The 19,746-nt window shown below is 40.1% G+C and overlaps 1 protein-coding gene across 1 annotated transcript; it reads right to left on the bottom strand.

Moving 5' to 3' along the window:
- Window positions 1–770: 770 nt before the first annotated feature.
- On the bottom strand, window positions 771–18,509 carry LOC109852225 (protein SZT2-like). The gene is made up of 25 exons (XM_020423188.1): window positions 17,799–18,509; window positions 17,190–17,507; window positions 17,032–17,109; window positions 16,552–16,945; window positions 16,243–16,472; window positions 15,763–16,147; window positions 15,430–15,679; window positions 14,574–15,317; window positions 14,295–14,500; window positions 14,045–14,208; window positions 9,543–9,852; window positions 9,263–9,451; window positions 8,535–9,119; window positions 8,008–8,384; window positions 7,790–7,913; window positions 6,868–7,695; window positions 6,505–6,784; window positions 4,416–6,403; window positions 4,244–4,338; window positions 3,722–4,160; window positions 3,277–3,646; window positions 3,016–3,172; window positions 2,720–2,936; window positions 1,478–2,583; window positions 771–1,351 (listed from the first exon to the last, which is right to left on the bottom strand). The coding sequence occupies exons 1-25, from the start codon at window positions 17,817–17,819 to the stop codon at window positions 1,220–1,222; spliced, it is 9,987 nt and encodes a 3,328-aa protein (XP_020278777.1). The 5' UTR covers window positions 17,820–18,509; the 3' UTR covers window positions 771–1,219.
- Between the last annotated feature and the right edge of the window lie 1,237 nt (window positions 18,510–19,746).

Genomic DNA, 19,746 nt, shown 5'->3' with positions numbered 1-19,746 from the left:
TGAATAAGATTTAAAGAATAAGATTCACACATAATTGTAATAGTTAGATATATCTTAGTTTGTCATAAGAGAAGAAAAAAAATAATATAGGATGGAAAAAAAAAAAACTGTAATATACTGCACTTAAAAGTCAACTGTTTTAACTGGTTCGATAGTTTGAGTGAAGATACAACGGTGGCAACGGTAGCCTGGTTCTTTACCAGAACAAAATAGCAAAAGTGTAAATGTGAGTTGAGTGTATGCGCGAGTGAGAGAGAAATTGAGAGAAAGAGAGGAAAAGAGTGACGATACAAAAGCGTGCGAGAGCGAGCGAGAGAGAGAGAGAAAGAGAAAAGAGATTTTGAGCCTAACTAAGATTTCACAATACGAACGCTGTCCTTCCTCCTTCAAAAAAAAAAAATGTATGGTTGTGTATACACTATTAGTATTAATAATTATAACTAATTCTTATGATTATAATAGTATTGATCATTGAATATATCATTTTAATATTAATTATCCGAAATGTGATGTTAAAACAAGTGTAACTTTTTTTTTCTTGTGAGATTTAACGAAATAAAGTTTACAGTTGAACAGACGTTACTTCGTAAAACACATCGAATGGGACAATATGGCGAAAAATATGTCGTAACAGGCACCGTTTAACGATTAGAGAACGTTCTTTGAGCTCCTTACAAAATTGTTAGGGAATTATTGATTAGGGAAAATCGCAAAGAGAACATAAATTTAAAATGCTGTATTTCTTCAGAATAAAAAAAAAAGCAATTTTGGTTTTTCTTCTTTTTTTTTTTTTTTTTCTTTTGTTATTGCACAGAGTTCTTGATTACTAACTTCAGAGTTTCCTGAGACAGATATATCGATAATGCGTAATGTTATACAATAATATTTTTAGTCTTTTAAATATAGAGTTCAATAATTTTTATGTATTACTCAATAAATTATTGTTCGATTAACTATATGAGAATTAATGTATGTAAAACATGAAAATATATATTTCATATTTACAAATTACACAAGTGTGATAATATGTATGATACATAGAGTAAAACACTGTTATGAGAGAGAAAGAGGAGGGAGGGAGAGATTTGTGAGTCACTCGCACAAGGAAGGGTTATTTGATAAATATGACCGCCATTGCATATTATCAATTTTTGTAAGTACACAATGAAGAACATCAACAAAAGAGTAACGTGCGCAATGTCGTACGTTTGGAATGTTATCACTGGCTGCAAAGACCCATCCACAGGTGGAAGCAACAAGCATTCACAAAACCTTCAACCAGAGTGTAAATCTCATCCATGTTCATCGACACGTTGATCTCGGTTGATTTTCGATAAACGGCGCACAAATCCTGAAATAATCATTGGACGAATTAATGTTGCCACGAACCTTTCATTTCGTTCAGGTGTTTACTATTTTCGTATTTATGCATACGATTGTTCTCTATTTCTTTTATATATATATAACGAATACTTACGCCTCTCGACGTATGCAGATCGATAGTCAACATCATGAACGCTTGGAGAAGAGTTGGATGTAGTATGAGATGATGGGTGATGTTCCCATCAGAGGTAATAAATTGCTTGTGATGCTCCTGATATTTATTTTGCAACACCTTGGACAGCGCCTGATACCACGAGACCGGCTGATTGACGAGCGGACCGAGTCTGGGATCCAGATTCGATAAAGGTTCGATGTGAGCCAGCGAACAAAGTTCTTTGAACTCGGCATACGTCATTGAGGTTTTGTTCTCCAGTAACTTATCCCAAAGCAAATGCGTTCGGCACTGCAACGCACCGCGCTCCACCATGTTCTTTATGTGCTGACGAGCTGTCTGCGCCTGAGACATGATCATTTCCTGCATAAGCTGTTCGTGGGACGAATAGTAGCCCAGATAGTTGACCGATTCCTGACGAATTTGCATCAGATGCGGCGATGACGACGACGCGTTTGAGATCGCGTTTGAAATAGAATTTTGCGTTAGGGGAGAATTCGGAACCGGTGGAGGTGTTGGCGCTAGATTGTTGTGAATATTGTAGCTCGTGGATTTAACGTCGGTATCTTTGGTCGCGCCGTTCGAGTCGAGATTTTTGTTTTGACAATCAGCGTTCGATATTTCCGTTCTGGAATTACCCCTAACAAACGGCGGTATCGACGACACGGGACTGGAATCCATCGGACTCTCCGCGTTCGAGCTGCTTGTGGACTTTCCCACACTGTACACGGTCCTGAACTTGCCCAACTTGTTGTTCTCCACCTCCTTCTTCGGATACAATTCCCTCTTACTTGTCAACATCAAATAATATTTCAAAGTAATCTCGGTTTTTTCTACTTGAGGCGGTTGTTCGATGCGCGACACTATCAGCGCCACGTCGAAGTCGTCGATATATCTGGTGTCGTGAGCGTCGTAATAACTAACCAAGGGAGTGCTCTGCAGCTTAATCAAAACGTATTCGTTATCGTGAGACTCCTGAAGCTCTCCGGACATTACGAACACACGCATGCCGTACACCTTCTCGTGCGAGAGCAAGTACGAGTACAGCGTGCGCGCGGGTATCGCTATATTGTGTAACGTTATTACATCTGAAATAACAGAGTTGTGTTTATCACCATCGTATACTTTGTGCGTGTGCGTGTACGTGTGTGTGTGTGTTGAACAAACAAATTTAATAAAGTTGCGTTAAAACTGTAGACGTCGTATAAATTTCACGAAGCTCACCGCTGTATATAAGATTCCTAGCGTAATTCGGCGCCTTGCTGTAATATTTGATGAAGTCGTCCATGAAGTGAGTGAGATGATATCCTTGTTGCAACGACCACAGTCCGGTTCCGGCGATGTACGAATGAATGCACCGCAAGTGGAAGTCGTACGTAAAAGAATGCAGATGCATATTGATTCGAATCTTGTCGCAAACGTCCACAAAACTCAGCACAAACTGCAACCCAAAGTGTTAAAATTTCTCAGCTAAACAGAAAAGATTTTACGTCATGTGTGCGGTGAATGTTGCGTTTTACCTGATTCATCATACCGCTGCTCGTCTTTGTCTGCAAACGGTTACACTCGATGACGTGTAACTTGACCGTGAAGAACGGTTGTGACAAGTGAATTTCAAACAATAAAATACCGCCCAACATCGATTTCTTGAGATAATAAGATTGCTGCTGCTCGTCTCTGCAAAGAGCGTAAGATGCGTTTTTTTTTTGTTTTTAAATTGCAACATTTTCGTGAAACGAAGATAATAAAATCGAAACACGTGTCGAATGATGAAAACGAACTTTTTTTGTGATTCCACTTGAATCGGGTTGAAGCCCAAGGTCTGCAGATACTGTTTGTATTCCGATAATATAGATTTGCAAAGTTCCTGATGCCACTTTATCATAATCGCGTTCGTTGATTCTTGCTTCGACTGAATTAGCTGCAGTGGTTGTTGATGCGCGTTGCTGTTCAAGTTGAAATGAGACATCTGCGACGGCGTCAATGAATGATCTCTCGTCGCAGCGGATTGCAAACGCCAGGACGGCAAGAAGAGAAGAGGCGTGTGACAGAAATGTATCAGACGAGAGTGCCGCTTGAACGTGTTCAAAGCGCTCATCGGTATGTTGGACGTGCGACTCTGCCACATTGCGTACAATTCCTCCAGATCGTCTGCAAGAATGTCAAACAAACACATTGATTGAAAACACAACAAATTCGCATCATACGAGCGAATTATATTATTACCTTTTATTCTCTTCTCTCGATGTCGTAAATCCTGCAGGTCGCAAGCGGCCTTTACGATCGCGTCCGTGGTGTTGTGAGAATGCGAAGCACTCGGTTTCGCATCGCGCATCGCCTGTCCGACCACTTGAGCCCACGAGAACGCGGTGTTTTTCATCGAGTGCGCCCGGTTGCTCGATCGCGTCCAGTCCTTGCTGTCGGTGTTCGACTGACTCGGAAATTTCGCGAGACTTTCCATATCGGTGATCTGATAAAACTGTGAAGAACTGTGCTCTCTCTGCTGAGGTTCCCGATTGAGTTTGTGATGAAATATACCCAACTTCTGCATGATTATATTGGTGAACAGACTAGATCTCGACGACAGCCACGTGCTCAAACTTGTTGCCTGTTTGATTAACTTTTCCGATTTTTCTTTAGACCAATTGTACATGTAAATTATTATCTGAAAATATAATATGATGCAACGTTCGATTATTCAGATTCGTAATAATTTTATACGACTCTCATATTACAATAAACACTAACGTTATCACTCCATATTTCCGCCAACAGTATTCTTTGCCTAGGTACGAAGTTCGAATCCGATATAAAGGGATTAAATTTTTGCAATTGTTTTTGATCTACAACGTACAAAAAAAGGATTTTAATAATAAGATACAAGATTTGAGTAGTTAGAAATTAGTAAACTTAAACTGACCTTTAGGAGCAAGCAACACTGGATCTGTTTCTTTGCTTATGGATGCCTTCCACTGATGGAAGTTCCTCGCGACTAATATACATTTGATGTAAGTTGTTTGCTCGTCCTTGTTGAACTCGTGCGGCACGTACACAGGTGATGTCGCATCTTCTTGACTCGTCGATTGACCCATCGGCTGACCGGAGCTGTTCCAAGAACTTTCAGACCATTTAGGAACTGATCCAGCTTTGCGCAAAACAAATTGATTCACAAATGGTTGTCGATCTTGCAAGACAAAAGCTTTACTGGACGTGTCTGGATCCTGACAACGTATGATATTCTGTAGCTCTCTCACGATTATGGGGATTGGATGTCTGTGATGAATAACCACTTCGTGCTTCTTGACCGCAGGAACGCTCATTTCCAACGCAAATTGAAACCATCGTGCCAAAGTGGTGTGATAAATCTCGTTCAATTTTCCCTGTTCGCCAAGTTCGTACTGATTCAACGACAAGTCGTCGTTGTTTTGCGGCTGTGACTTCACGGGTGTTTGTGGTTCCTTGTTTTCTTCCGCGATCTCGTCAATGACCGGTGACGAATTGACAATTAGCGGTTCTGTCAAAGGAGTTGCCAGAAGATTATATTCCGTAACCAAGTCCCAAGTGCCGTGTTTCACAGCGGACGACAACTTCGTGATCAAGGATTCCAGATTCACTCTGCCTTGTTTCCAAATTCGAAATTCGATCAACATTTCTGCCTTTGGCTTAGAATTACTTTTACTATCGTAAACGACAGTCGACACGATTTTCTCGAAATTCTCAACCTTCAACAATTCGGACAAGCTCGACTCGTTGTTCGCATCATTCGAGGATGTTACAGATTCCTCCTTGCCGTCGGTAATGGCCAGAGCGATGCAAGCTATGCCTTTGCTACCGCTCGAGTGGCTTTGATTGTACAAAAAGATATCGGATTCGGATACTCTCTTTCTGTTGCTATCCAGTGGAGAGTAATCCTGAAAGTGATAGGGAGCACCGAGATCCGTGTACTTTGGCGTGTACAAAAACTGGAGTATATTTTGCCTCAAGTAATATCCTAAAGCATCTATGTGCGATAAACAATGCGGCTGCACGGACAGCTGCACTATACACTCGGGGAACTTGTACGGTTTTTGTATGAAGTGCACATCAGCCGGTGTTAGTTTGCACATCGGATTGCGCGCCAACATGACCGACAGTACTTCAAGCACCGCGTCATCGAGACGATTTTGCAACACTTGTACCAGATCCCGTTTGACTTCCGGACCAGCCTCCGATATTCCGTGTACCATAAGGATGATAGAATCGCCGAACGAGCCGGATTTGTTCAGAACATCGGACTCTTTTTCGCCGAACGAACGGACTCTCGGCCGAGTGTTGTTCATTGTCGTGTGATCGTTCATCGGACCGATGCTTTTGGCCTGCGACAAAGACGCGACGCTGTTGCTGCGCGAAACGACCAACTTCTCATCGCTCTCGGACAATTTATTTTGCAAGGGCTTTCCGTCGCACGTTTGTTCGTGAAGTCGCAAGTAAAACACGTTCTCGTTGTTTTCCTGATATACAAACATATTGTCTCGATTATTAACGGAGAGCCTGTTAAGTACGCCATGCAGCGCTTTGATTCCCCTCGACAGTCCGGATCTTCCGGGTCCGGTTTTCAAGCGAGGATGCAGATTGAAAGGTTCCTCCCAAATTACAGGACACCTGAACATGCCCGGTGTAACGTTTGAAGTCGAGGAACTGTGATTCGGAAGTGAATTTCCAGACTCGCTGCTGGTTTCTCCTCTCCAGGTATTGGTATGATCCTCAGTGGACTCCGGTTCCAACAGAGGATCGCACATACGAGTATCGTGAAGATTTTGCAGAAGTAAATACTGATTCACCCGCCTACATATAGCTTTGATCTGAACGAGCAGTTGCTTTTGAATTTGAAGATAACAGTCCACTTCCGGTGAAGAAAGTTCCAAGAATCTGTAACAACAATTGCAGTTTTATATTTTTTTAATTATATAATACAATCGCTGCGTTTTTTAATTTAGATGTAAAGCAACAAAAATATGACTTGCACGAACCTGCAATGAAAGTAGACGTTAACGTGAGTATTTTCAACGTTCAGAATTAACCAGAAATTAGGCAAACGATTTCTACGTTTATCGAGTTCTATCAACCACTGATAATCATCGTCGGAATTGCTGCTGTCGCCCTCGTAACCGTCATCCGTTCCGTGTTTACCTTCGGCCAAACTCGAAATCTCGGAGTGATAACCCGGAGCGTCTCCGGATTCTTGTTGTCCGTTGATCTGAATTGCGGTGCTCGACGTTTCCTCTTGCTCGACATTTTCAACATTGTCGCCTGTAAAACAGTGTCAAACTTCAACAAGCAAGGAAAAAAACAGTACGCGTTGTCTGTCTTACGCAAACGTAAGATCGTTTAACCTTCTTTTAAACGTGGTTCCTCCACGTCCACTTGAAATGTGTCCGCCTCGACGTCAGACGTTATCGTTTCTGGTTTCTTAACAACGTAAAATAAATCAGCCTCTTGACAAATGCAGTAATTATTAATCTCAAGACATTTAAGTTCCTTCAGGAATTTGGGAACGCTGCTTTCCGGCGAGAAGACAAAATGTAAAGGCACTTTATCCGTCAAGCAACTGGATTTCCCGATGGAATTCGACACGTGCTGCGCCACGAATCGCAATACATCCGCGTTCGGCAATGAATGATCTAGAAGCGCCGTCGTAGTTTCGTCCCGCAGCAGCCACTCGATCTCATTTCTCAAACTGATCACCGCATGATGTTGAAGCGGTTGCGGCATTTTTTCAGGCTCGGTCTTCGCATTTGCCGTCGGACTGCCGTCACTCGCCACGCTACCAACGGTCGAGGCGCTGCAGTACGACGTTGTTCTCAGGGAAGGATAGCGTTCCAACGACACTTCCAACACCTCTCTCGGGAGATTTAGACAAATGATGTCCAAAGTGACTTTGAGATCATCTAGACTCAATTCGGAGAGATTCCTGTCTATGTCGTCGTCTATTCTCTGAATAATCTCGGTGAAACACGTGGGCATCAGTTTGACGGGTATGCTACAGAGCTCGGAGCGAAAGCGAATCGAGCAGCTCAGATGCAAGAAGAGCGGTTGATCCTTCACGTTCCACGTGTTTTCTTCCTCGAAATCGCTCGTGAGAGAGAAATTACGACGAGACAGCTTGCCGTTGTTGTTGTGAAGATTCGTGGCCGGCCATGTAACATTGACAGCTTGACTTACTGGTGGAAAATAAAAAGAAGAGAGGTACACATCAATAAATTTAATGAGATGCGATATAAAAACCCTTCAGTTTACATCAACTTTATTGTTTACCGGAAGAAGTATCTGTCTTTAAGACCGGTATTTCGGAATGACATGTGAACTCGTCTTCGTCGTTAATGTCGTCGTCGTCAACATCATCGTCATCATCGCTGTCTGTTCTTTCTGACACCACTTCCTGAAAGAATGATCGTTGTTGTAAAAACTAAACACACAGTCGGCAATAAAAAAAATAAAAATTCTCGCAAAACACGTCGCAAAAGCGATCGTACCAGTTTTTCCGACATCCACGATGGCAAACAGTAATAGAATTCCGGATGAGCTGGTACGGGTCTAAACGCGGCCGCCATGATTCTTTTGAATTTATCCTTGATCAAACTGTGTAAAGGTTTGACGTCGTTGCACGCAGAGATGTTCAACTGATCGAGCAATTTGCCTTCCGGCAACGTGTTCAAGTGTCTGCACACCGATCGCAAATAATTCGTAATATTGATTTCGATCAAATTTTCCTCGCACTGTGCCACGGCGGCTTCCATATCTTCGTAACTTAACGACTGTTGCAGCGCTAATGATTTATAAACCGCGACCACGTAGCAATGGCAATGCGCTAAGCTCAACAGTTTGCAATGTTCCATCAAGCTTCGTTGATCTGGTATTAAAAAAATAATTTTATTTTAGAAATATTTGATAGCTGTTACACGCGTTTGCGTATATATAAAAAAAAAAAAATATGCTGTTTTTTAAAAAAGAATTAATTTTGTTGTTAATGTAAAAAACATTTTCGCGAATCTCTGCCTACCGCTTGAGACATTGTCGGAATCTTCGCTTTTTGGTTCCGGGGACGAAGGCTTTGTGTTGCCTTCCGACTTGAGACTGATGAAGTCCTCGGTGATTTTCTCGCCGATTTTGAAGGTATGATCCTGATAAATGTCTCTGTCGTAATTCTGAGGTGTTCGCAATTGGCTAACTAATACGTCAATTAAAATCGCTAGCGAACAATCGTATACGTATACAGGTATGACAAGACCCCCGTCATTGTCGAAATTATGTTCCATGTTAACTTTCGTTGTGCTGTTCGCGGTGGTGGATTGAGTGGACATTTTCGATCCACGGCGTTCCAACGTCAGAAAGTCAGACATATTCGCGTCCTTCGGATACATGGTCGGAGACGATGCTTTTTCGTTCATATCAAAATCGAAAATGTCCGAATTGCAATTTTTCTCGGAATTGTTGCTTGTGCAATTGTCGCTCGCGTACGTTATCAAACGAACATCTTTCTCGGTTGCGGGTAATATTGTAATAATAACGTGTGTCGTGCTGACTCCTTTAACGAAACACTTCCATCTTGGATAAATATCCGACGCATCATCTTGATTATTTTTTTCTACAAGACAAAATTACTCGAGATGTAATTTTACAAAGCTTGTGAAGTATATTTTCAAAAAAAAAAAAAAACTGAACATATCAAAATATTTATTGATTTCTCTTAACACGTCTACTATATCTGAAGAGCTCGTGAGCATATACCTCGTTGAGCAAAGAAAGGTAATGGCGGTCCGTTTTCGCGTCGCCTGTTAAAAAGCATTTTGGTAAAATTTTGCGATTCCGCTGATGTAAGCAATAATTCCTTATTATGCAACTGCTTCATATGCACCAAAAAGTTTTCCATGAGAATTTTATTCGGACTGTCTCTATCCTCATCCACATGCATCGAATCTAACAAAGGGATACGCAAAGTTATTTTCCTTCTATTTTCTTCTCATTATTTAAAAAAACTAAAAAAAATAAAAAAAAAATAGTTTCTGACCATCAGCGAACATAGAGAACAAGAGTTCCGCCTGCTGGCACTTCGGCAAAATGCTCAAGGTGTCGAACGAAAAGTACATAGGATTTATCCTCTCATCGATGATCGGCGTCGCTTCGAACGGTCCGGTTGGGTTCGGATATTCCGAGTCACGATCCATAGAGACACCTACAACGCCGTGATATCTGACACCTTGTTGCGCCTGCCCGTACACAATCTCGGCATCTTTTTCCGCCGGTGTCACTTGGCTCAAAAGACTCAAATACTCTAAGGTCAACAGAGCGTTAATACATTCCTCGTCTATTCGGGCAATCTAATTTGGACAGAAGTTGGACAGTAATAAATAATACATGAACGCATGGGAATAAAACAATTTTTTTTTTTTTTTTTTTTTTTTTTTTTAATATCACGTGCAAGAGAAAAATATAAGATAGATTTGCGTGCAAATGAACATTCGGAAAAAATTCTGTATGTTGAATGTACAATAAAATTGTTACAGTGTAAATATAATATACGTATGTATTTGTGCAAATTGGATACACACAGGAGTATAATAAACAAGAGTGTGGTAACGTGTGCAAATGTGTGGTTTTTATACGCAATAAATACAAAATGTAACGCAAAACACACACAAATTAAATGTAAAAAATTATATGTGTTTGTGACTTAAAAATTAATTTACAACTATAATGATACAAGAAAACACAAATTATCGCAGTTAGAGTCTATCCGCCAGCAGTGATTCGAATCGCTTGGCGCGACCAACGGATAAGTCATTTATTCGTTCTCGCGCGGACGATGCGATCGCGTCGACGATTATGGGGAATCAGGAATAAGTTGGAGGAGTTGAATCTCACTTTCATACAAAGCGTAGAGACTACTTCTCCACTTGAACCGTGATACCCCGCGTGAGAGATGTCCGCACCACCATATGTAAAGTCCTAAAGACGATGATTCGGGTTTTTGAGCGAATTCAGCCGGCGAAGAACTGACCAGAATCGCGCCCTAACGTGAGACGACGTGAAGGCCGCACAACTCTGAGCTGGAAGAGTTAGATCTGGCAAAGTGTATCGAGAGAGCTATTGGAGACTTGCTCACTGCCTAGATCCTCACTTCCAACTGAAAGTCACGCAGAGATATCGAGGATCCGAAGAGCGACGAGAAGAGGAGCGGACAATACACGATGCGTGCCTGCGCCCAGAAAGACGTTCGAGCATGTTCTTCTCTCTCTGGCCTCAATCTCGGGCGGTGTCACCTGATGATAACGAGACGACGATGAGAAAAGACTTTAACCCGTGAATCTCTTCACGAGCGAGACGAGAACGGAATATCTCTTTGCCCGTAGGAGTTAACTGCGAATTGTTTTTACTTTGTTTCGTTTTTGTTTTTTTTTTTTTTTTACATTATTCTTACAACACACTTCGAAACAGAACGATCAAAAATCCGTAACTCGAAGAAACGACAATGTCGCGCGACTCGCGATAGAAAGTGCGATAACTTCTAATGTGCACGACAAATGCGATAAAGAATCGTTAGCGTAGAGAAGAATTCGGCTGAGGAGTGATAAGAAACTCGGAAAATACGCGGAAAGGTAAACCGACGACGACGACACCGACGACGGTCGTAAAGTAAAACGATGATGATATGTACGAAACTTTGTACGAAAAAGATAATCCGGTCACTAGTGAGCGCAGGGCGCGTATTGGGCCCTATATATACCGACCAGATAACTGATAGGAAAACCTCGTTCTGAGGACCCTCATCGATACCGAAGCCCCACCCCGATAATGATAAGGTGACATGTATGCGATAGACACCTTCGCGTATCGCCTACTAGCTAGCCGGAAATGCAGGTTGCATCGACGAAAAATTCAGAAAGACCTTTTCGGCGAAATGACGAAACTCCAGTCCTCGCTCCAAGCAAACTTTCTCGCAAGAAAGAAAACGATCTCTGCGTATGTGCGAGACGACAAGATCTTTCTCGATGTGCAAATCTTATTCGTCTTCGTCTGGTGACGAAAGATGATGCAAATTGGAAAAAAAAAGTAGAAGAAAAGTTACAACGGAGAAAGACTTTATTACATATATAGAAAAGATTTTTTAGATATCACCTGCCGAGAGTTTGATTGTACGTTTTTTTTTTTTGCGAAACAACGCGAGCAAATGTTTGAGTTGTTCGCGATGATAAAACGATTCCTGAATGACACACATTGCTCCAGATCCTTTTCTAGTTTCGAGAAAGAATGGAATATGAGCAAATCCCGGCGAAAGTTTCTTCGAGCAATTTTACGCTCGGAATTACGCTATCTTTTTAGACGTGGCGATCGTCAAGATCGTGACTTCTCGAAAAAAATTTCGAAGAACTTCGTGATTCCAAGATACGTGCAATGTCATCGTGCAAAATTCATAAAACGAATGACTCGCACGAAACAACGCGCGCAAATCATTTCGAGAATCGCTTCCATTTTAGATGGAACTTCGTTCGTTTGTACTTTTCAGTAAAAAAAAAACGTAAACCGCACAGAGGAGAACTGACAAACTTAGCAGAAGCAGGTTTTTTGTTTTTTGTACAAAACCGTGCATATTTCACGTATCATCTGAAAAACATTAAGTAAAATGTTTGATCAAATATTGCAAATTTAAGTATCAAATTGACAAAGAGTTTTTTCAATTTACGCGCGCGAAAGTTTATGAACGTGTAAATTATTAAAAAAAAAAAAACATTTATAAACACGTATACATAAAATATAAATCATTTGAAACACTTTGTATCATTGTATCTTGAAATTTTTGATTTTCTGATTAGCAACAATCTCTCCGGGTGACGTATGAAATCAGATAAGTTATCTAGTTAATATTCGAACTTATTTTTTTTTTTTTTTTTTTTGAAATCACGTTTGCGCTAAAGTGCGCTAATATTTTTATTATCAAATCGCATGTATAGAATAGTAGCGGTCTTCGTCTGTTGCAACTTTGTATAGGAAAACTTACATAAGAGAGATATATTACGTAATTTCTATATAAAATCAATATGTGTACAACAGGTGTATAAAACATAAAAATGTACTTCGTGAAAAAAATACGATAAATAAATCGTATTTGCGACAGAGAAAAGCGCCTATATAAAATATATCTTTATCCTAATTGCCCTTCATCATTAAATGACGGCGCATACAGACGTTTTATAAGCGTCTCTATCAGAATCGCAAGATAAGATCAAAGATAAAGCTATATTACGTGTGGAGATAAAATTTGCTCATAGGATATTTACGCGAATCATGCTAACGTTACTGCACCGCTTCCAGAAGTATTGCTAGATTAAATTGTGGTTTTTTTTTACATCTTTTTTTTTTTTAATTTATCTGTCGGGTGATATCACTGTCAGATTGTTTTTAAACAGTACAAAATAATTTGCATATGAGTTTTGTATCTTCTGCTGAGAGAAATCGATATAATATTTTAAGCGGCAAACGTGATTTTGTTGGACACGCGTTGCAAAAGTTAATTGGAACGTAAATTATCGCCTGAACAAACAGAGAGATTAGATATTTCTATTTTTTTTTTTTTTTTTACAAGTGAAAGTGCGAAGAAAAAATATTGGAATGAAATGTTTCTCGGCATCCCGAGAGAGCACGAACGCCAAGTAAATCACGAGAACAAAAAATCCAAGTTGATGAAACAAAGAGTTACCTAACTCAAATAATCTGATATCACAAAGCGATATTTACTGTCAGATAGACTCAGAATGTAGCAAAATAAAGCACTTTAGACAACCATACGCCAGAATAAATTTTTGTGTTACACACACACACACACACACACACATGCGCACACACTTGTACGCCATTATCAAGTTAGTTCAAGATAAGAAGGATAAAAGTAAAAACGCCAGAAAGTAGTCGTTTGTTCTATTTATGAGATCAAAAGTTGTGTTTTTATAGAAACAATTTTTGTGCAAATACGCGACATTGTTAAACAAATACGAACCAATTATTTTTTTTTTTATGAATTTTGATATTGTCGTTTAATGAGAGACTTTTGAGTTATAACGATCAAATGCACACATATTTATGATGTCAACTGCAGAATTTTCTCGGAATATTATTTACGAGGTTATCGTCAGAGATAATAAATAAACATCCGCGATTAGTACAGCGATATTTTTTAAAATATTTCTGCTGCTTTATAAGAAACCGCGTATCTTGAGTATATCACAAAAATATCGAACGGAAATATCTTATCACACGCTCAAGATATATATTCAAGGAACCTATGTCTTATCAATTTAAGCAAACTCTTACGGTTGTTTTGTAAAATATTAAATTTTATTTAAAAAAGAGACTAGAAATATGAATCTTATTTGCAAGTTCTAATTTTTGCAAATTAGAATCGTGATGCTGTACGTCCACGATGTTTATGTTCTAAAACCCGACTAGAATTTGACGAAGATATATATAATAATAAAAAAAAAACGAAAAAAGATAAAAAATAGTTTTTTGACTCACTGCGTTTGGCAATTGATGATACTTCAAAGGAGACATGTTCGTGGCAGTGGATTGTGCGGGCATTTGTACGTAACTACATTGAGGTTCGATCCATACCTCCGTAACAATCTGAAAATCGCTGTAACCCTCGGAATCCTCGGACCATACTTCCGCCTCAACAATGCCTGAAAAAATAAAATTCATTTATCGTTGAAATAGACTTTACAAATCTTGCGTAAAAACCTCGACAGCAATAAGAGTACACTTGTACCTTCTTCCGTATCATCATCAGTACCGCTGTCAGTGCGTTCCAAAGTTGCGTTAACGCACTGCGGCACAACGTGCGGCGGAAACAAAACATACTGTATAATACATGGATAAGAATTTTTACTGTTCTCGAAGTCCTGCACTTCCAACACCATATTTGTAATTCCAGATGCCGAATACGCAAAATTGAAGCCTTCCCTCAAACGAATTCTGCAAACGACACACAATTTTATCATCTCGTCGTAAATAATTCAATAAACGTCAATCTGGATAGCGCGCTTACTTCGTAATTGTCGAGAGTATTCTTGCGATCGCAGTGATGTTCAAACGGGGCAAAGTGATACCCGGAATAGTCTGAACAAACGGTCGTTTTACGTGCCACAACCATCGTTTGTGATACAAGTATCTGGACAGAGTTGTTGTCAAACTACCTCCTAGCAGTCCCAGCGCAACCCTAGTGCAGGTCGGTTGAGTTCCGTCGGGGAACACCACCATGCTCAGATTGTTCGGTATGCGCTCGTATCTCACGAGAATTCTCTCAAGTGGTTTGTGTATTATCGTGCAACACGGAGTCTCGCGTTGCTCGGTGGGTCTATTCGGCAATGTTAACTTGGACAGTCTTTCCACGAGATCCATAACTACGTTATGACGCACGACACCCTCGGTACCGCCAGCGAACGCTATATTTAGCACCACGCACAACGCTTTGCAATTAATACGAATTAGTGAGAACGAGACCGGTGGTTTGTCCGCCTCTCTGTATATGAACTGGACGTATGTGTGATTCTCGACTAGAACGAAGGTCGCCCAGTTCTTCAGCATGGCATACAACACGGCGGCCGCTTGCCGACTTTGAACACATTGAAAACGACCGCTCTGATTCGCTTGATGAAGATGTCTCGGCAACGGTCTGTCATAAGCCAGAATTAATGTGATCCTCTGAGTGTGCATCCAACGCGCCCATTGAAGTGGATCGAGAGAAACAACTGGTTGCCATATTTGTCCAAACTGCGGACAGGCAGCGTCGCTGTAACAACAAGTTACGACCAATTTGTAATTACGCGTTTTTTTACTTTCAAACCACAAATATGTTTGTTTCTATAATAACTTGCTATTATACGACCGCAACTAAGATGTACCTAAGTTGTACTGTACTTGGTGATGGATAAGACGACAAGTAAAACACTGGCATCCCGCTCCTGATGGTGTCCGGCACACTGTACCAAGTCCATCCGGATCCCGGGAACCAACTGAAGTGCGCGAGCATATTGTCGCTTTCGGTTAATGCCGTTATTGCCGTCCAAAAACGAGAAATGACACCTTGACGATAATGCGAGTGCAATGGCTTTTTCGTTAAGCACATAATGTCATATAAAAATTCGTAAGGCGCTGTAATAAATTTCAATTTTAGACCAAAAATTCGAGTTGAACACTTTGAAATTATCTTGTATAAATTATTATCTTCAATCTACCTTCTATGGTAATCGTGTATTGTATTGTGTTGGACACGGACAATGATTTTGAAGACCACGGACATGTTATCAAATATTCCAAAAAGACATTTGTTTTCCACAGCAGCACAAAAATTATTTCGAGAATGTCGTCGCGTATACTAACTCTTTTTATCAAGTATCCTTCTCGCAAGCGACAGCATAACAAACTGCTCAGCGTACAAGTGACTTTGTCGTCGATTTGTTTTTTCTTCAAAAGTTGACCGGTTTTGTGACCGTGAAACCATTTATTTTCAGTTCGCCAAGAGTGACGTTCGGCCATATCGTCATTAAATATATCTCGATATAATTGCCAGAATAAAAAATTCTTGTGATAAAGATTCACATCTGTTCCCGGCGCGGGTATCTGTTCGCATGAGGAGAAAAAAAAACAAATGATATTGCAATCGATGTTACTGCCGTGGATAATCGGATATGGGTGTAGATTAAAAGTTCACGTACAACGTAAGACATGTGACTACTGTAGAACATGTAACTACCGAGCGTGGCGGCGGCGATAAAATACAACAGATCCTCATATGGCACTAAACCGTCCGCGCAATGCGGATCGTATCCGCTGCCCACGCGTAAAAAACTACACGCGACCGTCGTTGCGCGTAGTTGCTGTATAATGGAATCCAATGTGTGAGCGTTTTTGATCCCGACGATACCATCGGTGACTATTATCATATCTGAAAAGCACTTCTTTCTGCAGCCGTTGTTTCTTACGTTATTATTTTACGATCCATTGATCATAAGTTGCGAACTTACGTGCACAGCTGTGCTCAGGTAAGAGCGTCAGAGCCAGCATTCCGTATCTCAACATATTTACAAAACTAGCTTCCGGCGAAACTATGGATACATTACAACTGTTTTTGTTTAAACACGTGCTACTTTCCTCAAACAGTCTCCCTACCAAACGTTCGCTCTCCGCCCTTAAATTTTCCAACTGCTGATTAGCTATTGCCGTAACAGTCGCCACTCTCTCCTCTAACATATACAACTGCTTCTCTATGTGCTCCGTGAGCGAGTTCACGTTATTCGCAGTAAGCAACCATCCTTGCACCAGTACTTGTTGCGCCGGGCTTGTAAAGAATGGCGTGTGAGCTATCACAGTCACATAAATTTCAGGTTGCATCACACGTGTGCTGCCTGGTATTGTGAACTATAGGCATAAGACAAAGAGAGATAAGAATATCTATTAAGATTTACATTATTTCTTTGCAATCCACAGGAAGGAGATGTACTTACTGGTTTAGTTATACCTTCAAGACACTGTTTTGTTGCCAAGTACACTTCATCAATGACAACCTCTCCATTTTGTACATCCTGAAAAAAAAATCATTATTCGTTTTATCATTATAATAATTACTGAACATATTACATGGCAATTTGCCATCATTACTTACAACAGTGGCAAGCGACGGACTTAAGTCTAAGTTGAAGACCATTCTATACTTGTGTGCCAGAAATATAATTGAAGTTGTGGTAACAACTTTATAAAGAAATTGATAGCTAGTGTCTATGGACCAAGCAGCGGGTTTATCTTTTGGCAGTACTGATACAATTTCCAGTTCCGGTTCCTCCTTTATCTTTGCGTTTGGACACTGAATGCTTATCACAGAGTCCAAATGCTCCAGCAACCATTGAGCCCTCACATTGCGAGAAATTGGAAAACCTTTCTTCATCAATAAGTAGACAGTCTCTGCTTCCAAAACGGTTCTTTCCTGTGTGTAAAATAGAATTTTATGATAGTGTTTGGTAGAGAGAAGTTTAACAGAGAGAGATAAAAACACAAGAATTTTCTCGAAAAACAATTTAGTTACATTTTTTATCCAAATGATACAAAACATAACACTATGTCGGCAAACGTAATGCACATATTGCAAAGATACTTTCGCATTGTCTTCTGCTATTGACATTTGTGTCACCGTGCTGAGGTTAGGTGTCCACTTGCATCGATAATTAAAAATACAAAGACGACAAAAATTGTCGCAACATAGAATCGAGAAACTTACTTCATTTCTTCCACCCGCCATGACGAACTTCACTCGCAAACGTTTCTATCAATCTACCATTGTGTGTTGTGTATTAAAATCACTCACGAGTTCGTGGCACGTTTGTCTCTGTCACGTTGCGCGCAAAATAAATCATTGCGATACAACGCGAGAGCGCGACTCCGACGCGGAGGCGAAAGGGAAAATAGCTCGCACGCACAATTGTTGACCAAAGGTCACATTGTCGTCTGTCTATTTATTGAATATCGTATACACACATATAACACACATTTGTGAGAGACCAAAAACTATAATAACATAACCCTGGACGCGTGCATACGCACTATGACGTGCGTTTGTGTGTGTCAACACAGAGAACACCCCGTGGGAATAAAGATGTTCGCGCGCGAACGATCGTTCGCGGGACGCGTTTCGCGAAGAATTGCACGAGTTTCTCGTAAAATTCTCTCGATCGCGCAATTCGACATCCCGCGCGTTGTGTCACGAGCTGACGACGATGATCCGAAATCGAGAAAAAATCTTCTCGCGCGACGAGAACACGTCAACGTGGACTGGGACGACGAGGCGCGACAAACGTGTGTAAAATAAAAAATACCGAACGCGAGTGACGCGCGGGAAACGGAGTTGCGTTCTGTCGCTTTCTGTCAAATCGAACGCTGCCGGAACAGCGTTTATTGTGACATTTTTTAAAGTCAAATCTATGGTTGCGAAACATCACGGAACAACGTGACGATATTTGGAAATGGCGCGTTTTGTAGCGCGCGCAGGTTTTTCTCTTTCCCTCTTTTTTTTTTTCTACGTGCTTTCTCTCACTCGTTCTTACTCGACATCAAAATGCGAAAGCGAGAAACCTTAATTATCGATTGAGGCTAAAACATATACACCCGCTGATAATTTTTGTCATTGTAACTTTTATTCGCTTTGAGCGTGGTTGGAACCGAAGCACAAACTCGCGTACGTGCAACTATGTAGATCGAAAAATAAAATTATGTATGCATGTAAATGTGATTGTATTGTGTTGTATATATATATATATATATATATCGGATTTGTACGAGTTAAATTTGTCCCAATAAAAAACAATTGCTAATTATTTTTATTGAAACTAAAACGAAACTGAAACTGAAAATTTAACGAATCAAATCAAAATGCCGATCTGATAGACGTGTAATATATTTGTTAAACAAATACGATATCACATATATATTTAATTAATTCATACATTATATATTTAATTTATATTTAATATATATTTAATTAATTCGTATTTAATATATATATTAAATTCATACATCTAGACAGCGGTCGCGTAACTTTTCCTGCGAAACGCGAAGAGTTTTTTTTTTTTTTTTTTTATTTTCTATCGCAACTTTTTATCACATATTATTACACAACTTTGTGGTAACATATCACATGCGACGCAACTGCTATGATCTTTCTTCTTCGGGAATCCCAAATTCAAAGGGGAAGAACTGCGCGATAAATTCCCCGAAGAGCGTCGTCGTTGTCGCGCGCATATAAATTTGTCGTCGCCCAAACTTCCGCAATAAAAAACTTTTGCGTCGTTCGTATATATATATAGTATATTTTTTTTTATTCGAGAAAACTTTGCAGAAAGTTTATGTCGCATTTGATATGGTTTTTATTTCCATTTGATTTCACGATTTCAATGTATGCACATATAGTTACGATAATGAGCAAATCGTTTTGCATAATCGAATACAGCACGAATTCAAAATACGTACGTTCTGCTTTTCTCCATCGTTTTGCGAAGATTAAAAATTTCCGCGTGTAATATTTTTCGTGTGTTTATCTCGTCTGTGGTTTTCGACGGGGATATTAAAACACGTATCTCTGATATACGATGCTAATGATTTGTTAATGTTATTCCAATGGTCATCCGGTCGAAACGTCAACGCGTGATGTCAGTATAATTATTAAAAGATCG

Source organism: Pseudomyrmex gracilis, unplaced genomic scaffold (assembly GCF_002006095.1).
Source record: "Pseudomyrmex gracilis isolate BER0280 unplaced genomic scaffold, ASM200609v1 scaffold_26, whole genome shotgun sequence".
Classification (NCBI taxonomy): Eukaryota; Metazoa; Arthropoda; class Insecta; order Hymenoptera; family Formicidae; genus Pseudomyrmex; species Pseudomyrmex gracilis.
This window is presented reverse-complemented; position numbering and strand designations above follow the sequence as displayed.